Source organism: Elephas maximus, chromosome 1, assembly GCF_024166365.1.
Source record: "Elephas maximus indicus isolate mEleMax1 chromosome 1, mEleMax1 primary haplotype, whole genome shotgun sequence".
Lineage (NCBI taxonomy): Eukaryota > Metazoa > Chordata > Mammalia > Proboscidea > Elephantidae > Elephas > Elephas maximus.
Genome location: NC_064819.1, coordinates 2875844 through 2894556, shown reverse-complemented (window position 1 = coordinate 2894556; position 18713 = coordinate 2875844). Strand labels below are relative to the sequence as shown.

At 44.0% G+C, this 18713-nt stretch overlaps 1 protein-coding gene and 1 non-coding gene across 6 annotated transcripts in view; one reads left to right on the top strand and one right to left on the bottom strand.

The window, feature by feature from the left end:
- Positions 1-18678, top strand: part of CCDC191 (coiled-coil domain containing 191) — an 88702-nt gene extending 70024 nt beyond the window's left edge. For 3 of the 5 annotated variants that reach the window (XM_049876799.1, XM_049876789.1, XM_049876779.1), the window contains 4 exons: positions 4856-4999; positions 11920-12072; positions 12563-12708; positions 17205-18678. In XM_049876799.1, coding sequence (XP_049732756.1) covers positions 4856-4999; positions 11920-12072; positions 12563-12708; positions 17205-17349 — 588 coding nt within the window. In that variant the 3' untranslated portion in view covers positions 17350-18678. The remainder of the gene's footprint in view (positions 1-4855; positions 5000-11919; positions 12073-12562; positions 12709-17204) is intronic. The other 2 variants (XM_049876804.1, XM_049876810.1) reach the window with 2 other exon arrangements.
- On the bottom strand, positions 8782-8888 carry LOC126058113 (U6 spliceosomal RNA). The gene has a single exon (XR_007513093.1). It is a non-coding gene; the product is annotated as a U6 spliceosomal RNA (small nuclear RNA).
- Positions 18679-18713: the final 35 nt, after the last annotated feature.

Below are 18713 nucleotides of genomic sequence, written 5' to 3'. Positions count from 1 at the left end.
ACCCCTATAGGACAAAGTAGAACTGCCCCATAAAGTTTCCAAGGAGCGCCTGGTGGATTCGAACTGCCGACCTTTTTTTGGTTAGCAGATGCAGGTCTTAAACACTACAACTCCAGGGTTTCCAGTTGTCTTTCAGTGCAATTAAAAATATTATATTTTATCTTTATTTCTTCCATTTCTGATGCTCTTCATTTCCCTCAGTTTTTGTTTGTTGGCGCTTGTCTACTAACCGGAAGGTTGGCAGTTCAGACCCACCCAGCAGCTCCGTGGGAGAAAGGCCTGGCAATCTGCTTTCATAAAGATGACAGTCTAGGAAACCTTACGGGGCAGTTCTGCTCTGTCACGTAGGGTTGCTGTGAGTCAGAAATCAGCTCAACAGCGCCCAACAACCACATCTTCCAGTTACCTGATACCTTTTCTCAGCTGCGTCACATCTCCTGATGAGACCGTTGAGAGCATTCATTATTTCTGCTACTGTTTTTTATTTCTAGCGTTTTCAGCTGATTCTTATGGTTTCCATGTCTTTGCTAAAATTAAGCCATCTGATGTTGAATAACGTCTAATTTTTTCCCTTAGAGCTTTTAACATATCATATGTTATTTAAAATTCCCTGTCTGATGATTTCGACATCTGTGTCGTATTTGAGTTGTGTTATGATCACTGCTTTCTCTCTTCCGACTGTTTCTTTTGTTTTGGGGTATGTCTGGTATTTTTTTGGTTGAAAGCTGAACATGTTATACTGAACAATAGATACTGAGATAAATAGGCTTTATGTGGAAATTTGTGTTAATCTAGCCAGGAGTTAGGAAATGTTTGAGGTTCGTTGTCCCTGTGGTTACCAGCTTTGAGGTTTGTGTTGCTTTGAGCACCAAACCAATAAACAAACAAACCCACTGCTGTGGAGTCGATTCCAACTCATAGCGACCCTGTAGGACAGAGTAGAACTGCTCCATAGGGTTTCCAAGGCTGTGAATCTTTATGGAAGCAGACTGCCACATCTTTCTCCCACAGAGCAGCTGGTGGTTCGAACCGCTGACCTTTCAGTTAGCAGCCCCACAGAAAAGTAGACTTTGAGAAAACCTATTTTTCCCTGTAATCATCCAGAAATGGTTTTCTTTTTTGGAGTCTAGACACCATGGAGTTATAATTCTAGGAGGAGAGTCACACCATGACTTCTGTGTACATTTGAACAGGGCTATTTGGCTGAGCCTGAGTCTGCATTAAGTTCCTGTTTACAAGTGCCCACGGCCACCTTACGCGCTAGGGACATTGCTGTGAATGTGGAGCCGGTCATCTTCTCTGTTTTCCTCCTCCACTTAATCCTTGGTTTTCTCTTATTACTCATGAGTAAACTATTGTACATAATTTCTGTTTCTGGCCATTCAGTTCGACAACTAGCTATTCAGTGTCTGGAATAGAGATTATAAAGGCTATTTTGGTTTAATGTTCAGAGAATATGGACATTTCGCTTTGAGGAAATTGTACCAAAACAGGTAGTTTGGATTAAAAGATTGGTGACTCACCCTTCCAGGCTAACAATGTTCCAGCACTTTCCCTTTTGTTTTTTCTCACAGATGTCTCAGGCACGTTAAGTTCTCTGTCAGAATCAGCCACTTCACCACTGCCCTTTTCCCACAGTGAAATTGTGGGAAGTAAAGAAAAAAGAAGCTTGAATTAAATGTTTTTGTATTTATACTACAGAGGTTGACCACTTCTGGGAAGGCATTTTTTTTTTTTTTTGACTCAAGATCTTTATTGATTTAACTGCAACAGCCACCACTGGTGAGAATTTAACTTTTTTCTTAATTTCCAAATACCTGCTGGTTTTGAAGGACAGTGAGGACACAGAACTGATCATGGAATCACTCAGGACTGCCCCAAAGACTGCATGGTGCCCTTTGTTTTCCATCCACAGGTGGGAGGGGTGAAGGGATGACCTCAATGGGGAGACGCAGGGAAAACCAAGGGACACACAGGCAGGCTCCACTTTCCGTTCAGAATGGATGAAGTGGGCCATTGGTGGCACTGAGACAGGGAAGGCATTTTCTTTATTAATTATTGTAAAAGTGCTTAAAATGGACACCTGAATATGTGAATCTCCTCCGGGCTCTCCAAGGTACCTGCTTTAACCCTTTCATTACTTCATTTTTTCTCCTTAATTTTTAATTCACTTATTTATTTATTTTGGTGGCATGTGTTTTCAGTATTGGACTACATGCTTACAAACTGAGCATGTTTAAATTTTTGGTTTGTAATATGGATTTTGGGAAATATGATCTGGTAATACAAGCCACCAGTGAGGGGAGTGGTCACTAATCTGTGGTATGATAATATACCAGTGAGAGCTATATAGATAATTTATTGTGGGTGCCTTTCCATTAGGTTACATGGGGAACCTCTGGTTTTCCAAATATGACACAGAAAAACCAAAACAAACCCATCAGGGTTCCCGATCACACAGGAAAGCCATAATTATGCTCACAAGTCTTATCTCACAGGATAAAGGGAAAAAAAGCGAAACGTTTACAAAACTAATACATCCAGGAAGCATCACCTAATAGAATGTTCAACCTGTACAACAGTGAGGCTCCCACTCTGGTATGCCAAGGTTCATGCATTTCAAAAGGGACCTACCTTGACACTAAACATAGAACTGGAATAAAGCCTTACCTCTGAGGTGCAGAGGCATAAAAAGCGGTTGGTATGCTAATAATGGAAACCCCGGTGTCTACTGGTTAAGAGCTACGGCTACTAACCGAAAAGTCGGCAGTTCAGATCCACCAGGCGCTCCTTGTAAGCTCTATGTGGGCAGTTCTACTCTGTCCTGTAGGGTCACTATGAGTGGGAATCGACTGGATGGCAATGGGTATGTAGTATGCCAATAACCCAATAGTAACAAAAGAGTTTAAGGTTTAACCCCTGAGGAAGCAGAGGAAAGAGATGGGCCCCATTTTCAGGTGAAAGAAGGCACTGGTTCCCAGTACTCGGTGATACAGACACGACCTCGGGAGCAGGGTGGCTTGCCTGCTACCTCTGTACTCATGTTCACCCCACACAAACTCCCATGGTTTCAAGTAAAAATTACCCCTGGCCTGGGCTTGGATTTCTTTTTCTTTATGAGAGGCAGAGGTTATACTGGGGCTAGAATGGATGGTCCATGCCAGATTCATTGAATCCCCTAAGCTTAAGGTGTCCAGGAATTTTGGTTTTGAGCACTGGCAACAGCTCCCTTTGGGAACTTCAGTGGGGTCAAATGATTACCAAGCACTGCAGCATCCCTCTTCCAGCCTCGCAAGCTTAGAAATGTGGCCAAGTGGGAGTTTAAATCCCTGGGAATTTTGTCTCAGCTCGGTAAGGTTCTCCACATGGTATCTATGACCTACAGTATGGTCTGCCAGGGCTGCAGGCAGAGGCTAAATTAGGCAAAGAGGAAACCACAGACCATCTGAGCAGAGACTCAAAAGACCATCCCTAAATGCAAGCTTTGACAAATGGTATCAACTTCCAGGAGCAGCCTAGAGAAAAAAAAAATTAAATTCCAGAGGGTGGGAAAAGTGAATGATTAATTGGAAAAATTAGTATGCACATAGACCAAGAGTCAGGAAGGGTGTGCGTCAGGGTTGTATTCTTTCACCATACTTATTCTAATCTGAGAAGCTGGACTATATGAAGAAGAACGGGGCATCAGGATTGGAGGAAGACTCATTAACAGCCTGCGTTATGCAGATGACACAGCCTTGTTTGCTGAAAGTGAAGAGGACTTGAAGCACTTACTGATGAAGATCAAAGACCACAACCGTCAGTATAGATTACACCTCAACATAAAGAAAACAAAAATCCTCATAACTGGACCAATGAGCAACATCATGATAAATGGAGGAAAGATTGAAGTTGTCAAGGATTTCATTTTACTTGGATCCACAATCAATACCCACGGAAGCAACAGTCAGGATATTCAGTGACACATTGCACTGGGCAAATCTGCTGCAAAAGACCTCTTTCAAGTGTTGAAAAGGAAAGACGTCACCTTGAAGACTAAGTACACCTGACCTAAGCCATGGTGTTTTCAGCCACCTTATATGCATGCCAAAGCTGGACAATGAATAAGGAAGACCAAAGAAGAGTTGATACCTTTGAATTATGGCGTTGGCAAAGAATATTGAATATACCGTGGACTGCCAAAAGAAAGAACAAATCTGTCTTGGAAGACGTACAGCCAGAATGTGCCTTAGAAGCAAGGATGGAGAAACTATGTCTCACATACTTTGGACATGTTATCAGGAGGGATCAATCGCTGGAGAAGGACATCATTCTTGGTAAAGTAGAGTGTCAGCGAAAAAAAGGAAGACCCTCAATGAGATGGATTGACACAGTGGCTGCTACGGTGGGCTTCAGCATAACGACGACTGTGAGGACAGCGCAGGACCAGCAGTGTTTCATCCTGTTGTACATAGGGTTGCTATGAGTCGGAACTGACTCGACGGCACCTAACAACAATAACCACCCCATAATCTAAATGAAGGGCTGCACTGCTGGGTTTTCCTTAATAACCAGGGGGAAATGTTCCTGACTGCTCTCCTCAGTAGGTGTTTTACTTCTTAATAGCTTTATAAGAGGTCAGTCATTTCTGTGAATAAATCCAGGAATATGCACAGCCATGATTCCTGTAGGGCTCATGACGGAACTTTTGCTACCCCCTGGGCAGACTTGTTCTCCTTTCTTTTAATGCTCCAGAGCTCTTTTACCATGGTTAACACACTGTTGAGTGGCTACATGTTCAAATTAATTCATAGGCTTTTTGTTGAAATTCAGTAGTTTTTTTGATCATGGCGTTTTTGCTTCTTTATGTTTCCAGAAAGAACTAGAGAGGCAGAAGAGAATTGAGAGGAACCAGCAGTTGGAGGCAATAGCAAAAGAACATTATGAAAGGGTTGTGCTAAGAAAAAAAGGTCTGGAGCCTTGGAAGAGATTGAGAATGCAAATCAAGCAAAACATGCAGGTAAGTATCACACTGTTATTCCTCCAGTTTTTTCAAACAGGATGAACACCCGGTTCGACTTTGGAGGGAGTTTGGTGATTTAAAAGCCAGGAGAATAAATGAGTTGAATGTGCGTATTTCTTTGGGATAAAAGTTTAGATTTGGTTGTCCAAGGTAGAGAAAAGCTAGTATAAATCACAGGTTAGGAAAAATTAGAGTTAGAGACCTCTAAAGGGAGATGAACGGAGGCTTCTCTCCATTTTAGCAGAGTTAAAGAGAGAGACGAATGACTACCATCCAGTGTACTAGGTTTCTGCTATGAAAACTTTGCTTAACTAATAGCCCCCAAATGACAGTGGCTTATGGCTCAAGCATTTACTTCTCGTACATGTCTGCAGGCCAGCTGTGGACTGGGCCCAGGTCTCCGCGGAATCCTCTTATTCGGGTTCCAGGGGCTACTTACTTAGGACATGCGTTTCTTCAGCAAACGTCAGAGGTGCAAAAGGGCACGCCAAATCACGTCAGCCCACGTGAAGGCTGTGCCTGTATCCTGTCAGTGAACATTCCGTTAGCCGAAGCACATCATACGGCCAAGCTCAAGGTCACTGAGGGGAGAAGGAGGCTTTACCTATTCACTGGGAGGCACCATGAAGTCACTTTGCAAAGGGTAGACCAAAACCAAACCTACTGCTGTCAAGTTGATTCTGACTCCTAGCAGAGCAGAACTGCTGCATAGGGTTTCCAAGACTGTAGTCTTTACGGGAGCAGACTGACACATCTTTCTCCCGCAGGGCCGCGGGTGGGGTTGAACCGCCAACCTTTCAGTTAGCACCCAAGCACTTAACCACTGTACCACCAGGGCTCCTTATTGCAAAGGGTATGGGTATATAACCCTAACACAGGGAACAGTAGTCCACTCTACTACCAGAGGTATATGAAATCAACCACTAGTAAAATTTCTGGAAATATCCTAACAAATTTATACAGTGTATCTTTTTATAGAACAGGGCACTCAATTAAATGATCAAGAAGTTCAAAATAGAGAACATGTTATACTTAGAACTGTATTTAATAATAAACTCAGTAGTGTATACCAGTTATGACCACTCTTATTTTATACTTTTGGCCAGATTAATACTGAAAGGTAAGACCAATATTTCCGTTATTAAAAACGAGGAGTAAAAATGAACAGTAATGCTTCCCGTTGTAAGAGACCAGCCAAATTCAGTAATGCTGTGTCTGTGAGTGTGACTTAGGCTGCTTAGCAAACCGATTTACCCTTTTATCCTCTTCGTTCTCATCTTATTTTCATACTTTCTTTCCTTGTTTTTATCTTCCCTAAATGCTCTCCCCACCGTTTTTCTCTGTCCCTGATTTTCTGGGCTCTAGAACCATTGAGTACTGAACCAGCCAAGAAGGCCAAGCTGTGGTGGTCAGCGCTGAGGGCGGGAAGGATCCATCCCTTTTCGGGACCTGGACTCCTCTGTGCTCCAAGCCATCACTAGTTTGCTCTGGCTTTTTCCTGGGAATGCGAAGGGAGACTGTCTTCTTAATCCTCTGAGTGAATGAATCTGGAAATGAACTTTAATCCTTGCTTCCCACAGTACGCCACTGCAAAGACTGGTCGTATCAGATAGCTTCCTATTGACTGCTCCTAGTTTTGTTTTTTAATGGCCTTTGTTTGTTTTTCATTGTTAATACACAAAGGAAAACCAGACAGAGAATTGGAAGGACCCATTCTCCTGTCCTTACCAGCTCTTCCTTTTCCTCCTTGTTTTTGACTGAGCAAAATTGAAAAAGGTACAGAATTTAGAAAACAAAATAGTATCTCTGGATAAATATTAAAATTTAAATGTTTTTCAGTTTCTTCATAAAAGAATTTAAAAAATTTAAGAAGATAATATGGGCTCTAAATGTAGAAAACCCAACTAAAATAAAAACAGAAAACATAGATCAGAAACCAGCATTTCCAAACTTTTCTGTTTCTAAAATCATCTGGAGAACTCATAAAAATGCACATTCATTCCTGGTCCCATGTCCAGGGATTCAGAGTAGGTATGAGTTGGGGAATCAGGGAGCCTGCATTAAGAAGCAGCCCAGGGGATTCTGGTGTGAGTGGTCTGAGGACCACGTTTGAGAATTGCCTCTTTGATTCCTAACAAGTATGAGTTTCCTTCTGCTGCTGTAACACATTACCACAGACTTAGTAGCTTAAAACAGCACACATTTATCTCATAGTTCTAGAGGTCAGAAGTCCAAATATGTCTCACTGGGCTAACGTCATGGTGTTAGCAGAGCTAGTTTCTTCTGGAGGCTCTGAGAGGAGAATCTTTCCTGGCCTTCCTTCAGCTTCTCTGTTGTTGTTAGGTGCTGTCGAGGCAGTTCCGACTCACAGCAACCCCATGTATAACAGAATAAAACACTGCCCGGTCCTGCACCATCCTCACAGTCTTTGTTAGGCTTGAGCCCATTGTTGCAGCTACTGTGTCAGACCATCTCATTGAGGGTCTTCCTCTTTTTCGCTGACCCTCTACTTTACCAGGCATGATGTCCTTCTCCAGGGACTGGTCCCTCCTTATAGCATGTACAAAGTACGTGAGACGAAGTCTCGCCATCATTCCTTCTAAGGAGTATTCTGGCTGTACTTCTTCCAAGACAGATTAATTCTTTCTTTTGGCAGTCCATGGTGTATTCAGTATTCTTCACCAACATCATAATTCAAAGCCGTCAGTTCTTCTTCGGTCTTCCTTATTCATTGTCCAGCTTTCGCATGCATATGAGGTGATTGAAAACACCGTGGCTTGGGTCAGGTGCACCTTAGTCTTCAAAGTGACAACTTTGCTTTTTAACACTTTAAAGGGGTCTTTTACAGCAGATTTCCCCAATGCAGTGCATCATTTGATTTTTTTTTATTGTGCTTTAAGTCAAAGTTTACAAATCAAGTCAGTCTCTCATACAAAAATTAATGGACACCTTGCTGTATACTCCTAGTAGCCCTCCCCCTAATGAGACAGCACACTCCTTCACTCCACCCTGTATTCCCTGTATCCGTTCAGCCACCTTCTGTTCCCCTCTACCTTCTCATCTCCCCTCCAGACAGGAGCTGCCCACATAGTCTCATGTGTCCACTTGAGCCAAGAAGCTCACTCCTCACCAGTATCATTTTATATTCTATTGTCCAGTCCAGTCCCTGTCTGACGAATTAGATTTGGGAATGGTTCCTGTCTTGGGCTAACAGAAGGTCTGAGGACCATGACCTCTGGAGTCCTTCTAGTCTTAGTCAGACTATTAAGTCTGGTCTTCTTACAGGAATTTGAGGTCTGCATCCCACTGCTCTCCCGCTCCCTCAGAGGTTCTCTGTTGTGTTCCCTGTCAGGGCAGTCATTGGTTGTAGCCAGGTGCCATCTAGTTCTTCTGGTCTCAGGCTGATGTAGTCTCTGATTTACATGGCCCTGTCTCTTGGGCTCATAATTACCTTGCGTCTTTGGTGTTCTTCATTCTCCCTTGCTCTGGGTGGGTTGAGACCAATTGCTGCATCTTAGATGGCCTCTTGCTAACGTTTAAGACCCGAGACGCCACTCATCAAAGTGGGATGCAGAATGTTTTCTGAATAGATTTTATTATGCCAGTTGACTTAGATGTCCCCTAAAACCATGGTCCCCAGACCCCTGTCCCTGCTACACTGGCCTTTGAAGTGTTTGGTTTATTTAGGAAACTTTTTTGCTTTTGGTTTAGTCCAGTTGTGCTGACCTCTCCTGTATTGTGTGTCATCTTTCCCTTCACTTAAAATAGTTCTTTTCTACAAAAATATGGAATACTTCATGAATTTGTGTGTCATCCTTGTGCAGGGGCCATGCTAGTCTTCTCTGTATCATTCCAATTTTAGTACATGTGCTGCTGAAGCAAACACCATCATTTGATTTCTTGACTGCTGCTTCCGTGGGTGTTGATTATGGATCCAAGAAAAATGAAATCCTTGATAACTTCAGTCTTTTCTCCATTTACCATGATGTGGCTTATTGGTCCAGTTGTGAGGATTTTTGTTTTCTTTACGTTGAGGTGTAATCCATACCGAAGGCTATAGCCTTTAGTCTTCATCAGCATCTCCAGGCCACCTATATTCTGTAGCTCCTGGCCCCTTGCTCGTATCACCCTAACCTCTTGTTTCTGTCATCACAATTCCTACTGCTGACTCTGATCCTCCTGCCTCCCTCTTATACGGATACTTATAGTTAAACGCAGGCCCACCCTAGCCAGCGTACCACCTGGGTAATTCCAGGTAACCTCTCCATCGCGAGCTCCTTATCCTAATCACATCTGCAGAGCGCCTTTTGCCATGTCAGGCGACATAGTCACAAGTTTCAGGGACTGGGACTTGGACAACCTGGGAGGGGGGAGGGCTTCATCATTCCACCTACCACAACAAGATAATAGAATTTTAGAACATTAGCAAACCTCTCTATCTATTTCAATTTCTAGGTAAGGGAACTGAGCCCTAGAGAAGAGAAATGACTTGCTTAAGGTCACAAAGCACGCTGGTTACAAAGCTAGAGTAGAACTCAGCATCCCTTCTCCTCCAAGACTCCTGCCCAATTCAGGCCTGGCCTTCGTGCTCAGTAGGAAGCACTTAGAGGTGTATATAGATGCCAAACTGGAGTTGGAATTCAAAAAATAAAAAGAGGAAGTAAAATGAAAACTTCTAGAAGACAGTGAGAGGAAGAAAGAGTTCCATCACCAACGAGAGTTGGTTTTGTGAGCAGCCATCTAGGACACTCCACTGGTCTCACCCCTTCAGGAGCAAGGAAGAATGAAGAAAACTAAAGACATAAGGGAAAGATTAGTCCAAAGGACTGATGGACCACATCTACCACGGCCTCCACCAGACTGAGTCCAGTACAACTAGATGGTGCCCAGCTACAACCACTGACTGTTCTCACAGGGATCACAATAGAGGGCCCTAGGCAGAGCTGGAGAAAAATGTAGAACAAAATTCTAACTCAAAAAGAAGGACCAGACTTGCTGGTCCTGACAGAGACTGGAGAAACCCTGAGAGTATGGCCCCTGGACACCCTTTCAGCTCAGTAATGAGGCTACTCGTGAGGTTCACCCTCAGCCAAAGATTGAACAGGCCCATGGAACAAAATAAGACTAAAGGGGCATGCCAGTCTTGGGGCAGGGACTGGAAGGTAGGAGGGAACAGGACATTTGGTAATAGGGAACCCAGGGTTGAGAAGGGAGAGTGTTGACATGCTGTGGGGTTGTTAACCAGTGTCCTGCAACAATGTGTGTACTGTTTGATGAGAAACTAGTTTGTTTTGTAAACCTTCATCTAAAGTTCAATTTAAAAAAAAAAAAATCTAAAAAAAAGAGAATTGGTTTCCAGGAAGGGGTAGAAAAAAAATTAAGAGGACCCAGTTAGACAGTTCCTGGATTGTTAGTAACGGTTTTCCAGAAGAGTTATTTAGCAGTTTCCCTTAGATTCAGGCCCTTAAACTCCCATTTGCCATGATCCATGATTCCAGCAACCATTCTCAAACTCCTAAGAAACCTTCTGACAGTCTTTCCGTTTTCCTTCTGGTTCTGTTTTCCCAGAGGGTAAAGAGGAGGGAAGGCAGGAGACCACATGTTCCTGGCTCCCTTTGCATTTTGGCTCCCAGACTGGGATGAGTCAGGACAGGGGTTCTCTCAGATTCACACAGCCCTCCTGGGATGGTCATTTAGGTCAGAGACTTACTGGATGCATGACATCATGTTGCCGGATTGCTAGACAGGTTTAGAAGAATGTCTGATGGTCTGGAGGTGACTACGAGAAGTGTTTCCCTCCTACCTTCTGAAAGAATATTAACCATTGCTTTGTAAAATCTGTAAATTATACATGTTTATTTTGATAGAATAATACACTGAGTCTTTTAAGTTGGTAAAGACATTAAATTATTCATCCTACTTTTCTATCAGATGTCTTGTGGTTTATTGATAATGTCTAAATTTCAATGCTGAGGACAGCTCATTCTACAGCACTAATTGAATGTGTTGGCATTTCCTCAGACAGTGGTTTAGTACACGATGGAGAAAGGCTTGTGATAGAGTCACGTTCAGGCTCCAGGAGAACCAGCCAGGAATGTTGCCAGCCACCCACCCCAACGCGGGGCAAGTGAAATGATGGCTTTGGGGGTTGTTTATTCCATCTCCTTAATAAGCAGCCAGTCATCGGCATCTTCAGGGAATTCTCATTGGAAGGTGTCATGGATTGAATTATGTCCCCCCAAAATGTGTGTATCAGTTAGGCTGGGCCATGATTCCCGGTGTTGTGTGATTTTCCTATATGCTATAAATCCTGCCTCTATGATGTTAGTGAGGGAGAATAGGTGGCAGTTGTGTTAGCGACACAGGACTCAACCTACGGGATTGGATTGTGTCCTGAGGCAATCTCTTGAGATATAAAAGAAAGAAGCAAGCAGAGAGACAGGGGGACTTCATACCACCAAGAAAGCAGCACCAGGAGCAGAGTGCATCCTTTGGACACGGGGTCCCTACACTTGAGAAGCTCCTCGACCAGGGGAAGATTGAGGACAAGGACTTTCCTCCAGAGCCTCCAGAGAGAGAAAGCCTTCCCCTGGAGCCCACGCCCTGAATTTGAACTTTTAGCCTACTTTACTGTGAGGAAATAAATTTCTCTTTGTTAAAGCCATCCACTCGTGGTACCTCTGTTACGGCAGCACTAGCTGACTAAGACAGAAGGCTATGCATGATGTGAACCTAAAACCCCCATATAATAGGGCCAAACAAACATCAAAGCTTTCAGGACACAGGCTGAATACACCCCAAGATTCTTCTCTAGTAGCATGCAGTTGACAGGAACTTTTCCCAAGGTAAAGCATGTTTCCTTTTAATGATTTCAAACTTAAGGGGTCATTCCCTTTTCTCATGTAAAAAATGTCCAGGTGGCCAAAGAACATCACTCTCTGGCAACACAGAGGAAATGCCTGCTGAAGTGGTTCCGGTGCTGTCAGCACAGCGTGGCTGGAAAGGCAGCCCAGGCCGATCAGCTTTATTCCCAAATCCTGCAGAGGAGAGCCATCCGGAGCTGGCTGCAGGTAAATACATCTAACCACGCAGTCTGGAGTAAGAAAACTGGGCAGGTTCCCAGAGGCCTGTGGTCATCGTATTTTTTCCAGGCCAGTGTAGTCAGTCCAGCTTGTTGCTTTGAAATGAATTTGAAAATGTCAAATTTTTCCATATAAAATCTTAGACAGATGTTTAACAGAGTGTTCATCTGTATAACCGTAACATACCATACCCGCGTTGTTGTTATGCTCCTTTCTCACTTCTTGTGCCATAGCGCTCCAGTGATTTTACTCGTAATTACTCCCATAGTCCTATAACTGTTGCCACCCTGTGGTCCTGCTATTATTTTTTTAAAACATCACAGAGCATATCGTCTTGGCACCTGTATTATCCTTTTTCTCCTTCCGCCTCTGTTTTCTTTGTTTCGTCCTGTTTCAGTCCTCTTGCACGGCTTATTTGCTCTGCTTCTTTGTCTGCTAATGCTGCTTTCTCACTTCTGTGCCCGTCTTCACTCCCCAGTACCTGATTGATCTGGAAGAGGAAGTACGAAAACTGTATGGACATTTTCTCCAGAAGAAGGTTTTCAGGGCCTGGCTTAACACGGTCAGGGAGGCCAAGACTGAGTCTCAGAGCAAGTACGAGACTGCGGCGGAGCAGAGTGACAGGTCAGTGTTTGGGTCTCTAAGGGAATTCCCTCACTGACTTCACGATCACTCTGCAGTACCTTCTGTGCCTGGAAGGTGTCTGAACAGACCACGTGGAGGCTGTGAGAGCAGAATACTCACATACAGCAGGCAGGGCTGGCGTCCCAGCGCACCCTCCAGCTACGAGGGTGAGGGCCAGCCCCCTAGGACTCCAGGGTCCCATCTTTAAAATGAGGAGAAAGAAGGAAGATGCCTGTCGTCTCTCCCTCTTGGGGACTCTGAAGAGAACAAAATGACGTGAAATTCATGAAACAGCCAAAGCAGATGCCCTGTATTCTTTATTAGTCAGTTGTTTTTTTTTAAGTTCACTTTATTTATTGTGAAATATAATGAATACAGAAAAGTCCTTAAATCAAAATCATACAAATAGAGCTTAATGACTTAATAGACACTCTGGTCACCACCACTGGGGTCAAGAAATAGAACAGTGTTGGCCCCGGAAACTCCTGCTGGCTCCTTCCAGCGCTGGGCCCCCTCCTCCTAAAAGTTCCCACTCTCCTGACTGTTACAGTGAACATGTCATTGTTTTCTTTTTTCTTTCACCTCCTAAGTGTGCCAGGCTCAACACTATAGTTCTGCCTGGTGTTGAACTTTATGTAAAAAGAATCATCCTGTATGTCAAATTCAGATTTATAATGCAGTAATACCATATTTAACCCAGCGTCTTTGAGGAATAAACTATTCCACGTATGTTAAGTTTTTCGTTTTGTAATTTTAAGCATTTGGGATAGAAATTTTCTAAATCTCATTAGGCACTTCCCTTTGAGAGTAAAAAAAACGGATCTGTCCTGTCTTGGTGATTTGGTGATTTCCTTTTGCGCGTCAGGTACCGTGTGGGCGCACTCAGTGATGCCTCAGCGCTCTCAGGTGTGAAGAATATCGTGTAGGTGTAGACAGGTCCCTCTCTCATTACCCTAAGGTGCATTTTGGGTAGCTTGGTTTTCTATGTGTGAGCAAGTGTGTGTGTCTGTTCTTCATAACATTTTTCTCATCTTGTTGCCACTGGGGTGCCCAGCTCCAGCTAAACCTGCTCGTCTTTGTTTAATTCACAGGTACTGAAAATCTGTGAGCTGGGAAAACAGATAAGCACGTTCATTTATAATTTTATCTAAAATAAAGAGGCAATGAATGAGGGTATTCAGAGGACTTGACTTTAAATAAAGTGCTTGCGTTTTAAGTTTCTGACTGACTGTGTAAAGCTGGACAAGCAGCTGAACCTTCTGCAGCCCTGTTAGCGCTGTGTACAATGAGGAAACCAGAGTCTGTCTACCTGACGGGGCTGTGGTGAAGACCAAACAACACACACTCACTTAATGCATTGTTGGCCCCCAAAAAATAGCTCATTTTTTCTGTGTTTATGTCATTGTTAATGTATCATTATCAAGCATCCTTTTTGTCTGCTTTTGTTTCCTGTGCCTCAGCCACAGTACACAGGCCGGGAGACTCATTTGGGGCGGCTGTCTGATGTGGCACACACAGGGTGGTCAGGGAGCTGTCTGTCACACACCATCTCATCCGACCACGGTGTAAGCCAGAGGTGGGAGAGGGCGGTTGGCATCGTGCCACCTTCAGGCAAGGAAACTGCCAGTACACAGATAACAAACGGCAGAGCCTGGACTCCAGGCCAAGTATTCGGACCCCAAACCATTCTCTTTTTGCTTTCTTAGTCTTCCTCCTGGCTTCTCTAATTCAGCCGCATTTATGAACTATAAAATAGTAAGACAGCGGGTCTGTTCAGGTTTGAAGTTACAAAACGGGTGTGGGAATCCGTGCATTCAGGAAATCAATTCCCAGCCAGTGTCTCTTCATGAGAAAGCATCGCTGTGACTTCATCACTTCCCACTTTGCTCCTGTTCACCGTGTCACAGCCCACTGGCCTCCGACAGCACTCCTCAGGCAGAGCTCAGCCTGGTCAGAGCCCTCCCATGGCCTGATCTTCACCAGGCTTCCTCCTCACCAGCACTGAGGTTTCCGTTCTAGTACGGCTCCCTGGACCACCTACCTCCATCCTCGTCTGTCCCATTAACGTGCCCTGTTTCCTTCTCAGCATTCACGACTCTGTGAGGGTATATAAACTATTGTTTGCACGTTTATCACCTATCCCTCCTGACAGAGTGGAAGCACCATGTCTTGCTCACCCCTGCGCTCTCAGCCCATGGCTGTGACGGTACACAGTGCACGGTAAATGTTTGCTGAATGAATGAGTGAATGAATGAATTTCATCGCAAGACTGACACTAATATTTCAAGTCACAGGTCTTGACTTAAAAGGAGCTGTAACGTTAAATAATTGACAGAGGTGAATGAAAGAATAGTGTGTAGAAAAGCTGTGGGTGAAAGGGAGGGAAGGAGAGACATCTGTTGGCCTTGGTCCTGATCTTAAATTGCAATAACATTGAGAAAGCTGATTCCTAATGAGAACAGGAAGTTTAATTTTACCTATCTGTATCACTTTTGGAAGCCCTGGGGGCGTAGTGGTTAAGTGCTACAGCTGCTAACCAAGAGGTTGGCAGTTCAAACCCACCAGGTGCTCCTTGGAAGCTCTATGGGCCAGTTCTGCTCTGTCCTACAGGGTCGCTAGGAGTCGGAATCGACTCGACGGCAGTGGGTTTGGTTTTTGGTGTCTCGCTTTTAGTAATGCCGCACACCTGGCATTTAGACGTGGTGGGCGAGCAGAGGTCCCATGCCTTAGTCTCGTACTATCAGCACTCACTCTACGGTTCTGCAGTCAGAGCTCAGCTACACACTTGTCCTGTTCATCTCAGCTGAACCAGTGCCACAAACTTGGTTAGTAAAAAGATACATGAAAGTTATGGAAGATGAAGTCTTTTTTCTCATGCTGCCTTGGTACTGTGGTTCTTAACCATTCTGCGGTCATAGACCTCTCTGAGGTAGTGTTGAAAGCTACAGAGCTGCATCCCAGTGCACATACAAAAATCACATGCCATTTTACACATTTCAAGGAGTTAGTGGACCCCAGGTTAAGAACCCCTACCTTTGGGACTTAAATCCCACTTTTAGACAATAGATCCACATATAATTTATCAAGACATATTTGCCAAACATAAAAAATAGTTAATCACATGGCCCCTGGCTCTCATAATTTAGTAGAATATAGAACAGATAAGTACAAACATACCTGCATGCATACATACACAGATACCTACACAGATACAGAGGGAGGGAGGGGAAGAGAGAACTGGCTGTAGATAGGTGCCAAACCAGTGACAGTGACCGTGTTTTCACAGCTCCGAGGAAGGCAAGGTACATGCAGGCAAGGCTGATCTAGGAAGACGGTCCCAAGGAGGCCGAGCATTTCAGTTAGCGTAGCACCAAACCCACTGCCATCAAGACAGCTCGGACTCATAGTGACCCTATAGGACAAAGTAGAACTTCCCCATAGGGTTTCCAAGGCGGTAAATCTTTACAGAAGCAGATTGGTGGGTTCAAACTGTGAACCTTTTAGTTAGCAACCAACTGCTTTAACCACTGCACCGCCAGGCTCCATTAGGGTAGAACAGCGGGAGTTAAAATACGGAGTCAGGAGACAGAAATGTAGCCAGGAGAGGTGAACAGTGGAGAGAGTGGGAGACAGGGTCAAGGATGGGGAGTGGGCCAGACAGCCAAGAACTCCTCAAAAAACAAACCAAACCATTGCAGTTGAGTCGATTCCCACCCATAGCGACCCTAAAGGACAGAGTATAACTGCCCCATAGGGTTTCCAAGGAGCGCCTGGGCGACTCTTAACTGCTGACTTTTTGGTTGGCAGCCATAGCTCTTAACCACTACGCCACCAGGGCTTCCACCAGGGCCCTAGGCACCAGTAAGTCCGGTAGCAGTGCTATCCTAAAAGGCCACTGTACACCTCCCTATGACAGTAGAGATTCTCACTTTCAACATGAGACCCTACGTGACCATGCGTCCTCAACGTGATATTGGGGTGTTTTTTCTCTACTGAAATTAAGACTTCTTGTTCGTATTTTGTTGTGGGAGATGAGGTTACCAACAGGCTTTTAAAACAACATACTTCTAAGCACCAAGACCTCAAAGCCTATAATGCCACATGCTGATGGGATTGTCCAGCATTTTTGCCATGGGGGCTTTAGCTGCTGAGCCCTTGCTGGTGTTGTCATTCCTGGCTTAGGCACATTGTACAGGCTGTGATCTGACAGCTGAGGGGGTGTCTCATGGCCTGCAGTGTCAGAGGCCACCGGGTGCTCCGCTCTGTCACCTCCTCAGAGGGTTTCCCTGACCACCTGATGGAAAACAACCTGCCAATCATTCACCCCCTTTCGTTGCTTAATTTTCTTCATAGAACTTTGTCTGAATCCCAATCGTGATTTCCACATTTTATATAATATTTTATTCACATAATTATTATTTATAGAATTTATAATGTGTTCAGATAGAAAGTCAACTTTTTCCTTCGTATGTTTTTTTTCCCTCTTATTTTTAAAGGAGAATTTTCAGGACCACGTTTCAGACCTGGAAACAGTCTGCAAGACTGATGAAAGAGGAGAGACTAAAAGAAGAAAGGAGAGCACAGCTCCGCAGGAAGGTGGCTGAGATTCTTCCAGACTTCCAGATGCCGGCCCCGCCGTAACCATTACCTGTCCGTCCTCAGCCCTTGTGTGAGAGAAGTCTCTGCTCCGCCAGGGAACACGGCCCAAGGCAGTGCTGGGGAGGGGAGTCACAGTTGGTCCATAATGCGTGTGTGTTATTGCCACTCACCCACCTACTTACATACGTACTCCTGGTTTGTCGTCTGTCGGATACTTCTGGGATCAATGGAGTTATTTTAGAAGTCTGTATTTCCTTCTTTGATTTCTCCTGGACTGTTAATCAGAAATTCACTAAAGCTTTTATCTCCATGGGTCATTTGAAGTAACAGTCTAGATCTCCACTGTTGGAATGTATCCTATTTATTTGTAGCATGATAAACTTTAAAAATAACTAACAGGTGTTAGCCAGCCTGAGGCCGTGAACGAAGATACGTACCCTCCTAGCTTAATGTGAGTTGTTGATTAATGTACCTTTAATTAAATAGAAAGGAAATGAATACTTAGAAAAGGCGGCATAGGAGGTCAGTCTTCTAGTACCTTAGCATCAGAGACAGGCATCGTACCAGACACCATCTCCTCTGGCCACCCGTGACGGAAATCTGTGTTTCTAAAGGTGCCCTGAATGGTTGCTGCAAAGAGTTAGCAGTTATCCTAATTTCAGAGAAACGGGGACAGTACAGATACCTGAGTGCACCTTGATAAGCGTGAGCTACTACTCCAAAAGCTAATGACTGTCAAAGGCAATCCAGCAACTTCGTTAAAATGCCTGTGCACGCTCCTGATTGCAATTTCTCCACGATACACTCAAGGTTTGTCTTCTAGGCCTCACCTCAGCTCTAGATACTGAAATAGGTTATCATCAATCGCAAGATGTTTTAACCTTTAAGGTGCTATGGGGTGTAAAAGACTGACAAAAGACTCCCCTGTGTGGACTTAAAGAGAATTCCCTACTAGAAAAAAAGCTCATAACAAAGTAGATGTTTACTCCAACAAATCCTGGTCATCCGGTAACCAAGTCAAGTAAATGCACACAGTGAAGCGAGAAAGGCCTTTGCAGCCCTGAGGTAATTGTTATTTGGTGTTTTGAAAACTGGAGTTGGTAAAGTAAATTTCTGTGGTCGTTCAAGTGACTATCCCTGTATTTTCTTTTACATCTTAGAAGAGTGTCTCGCTATGCCACCTACAAAATGCCTCACCTTGTTTTTTTCTGTGGAAGATGTGTGATTTACTCAGAGGTGACAGAACACCCCAAATTGAATTTTATTTCTATATACTCTGTCCCTACACATCTTTTCCTCTACTGGTTATACAACTGTCATCTAAAAACTCCATTTTTTTTCTTCTTAAGACTAAAGGGCACTAAAGAAAATGGGACTAAAATTCTTACTGATCTTTCCATCTAAAT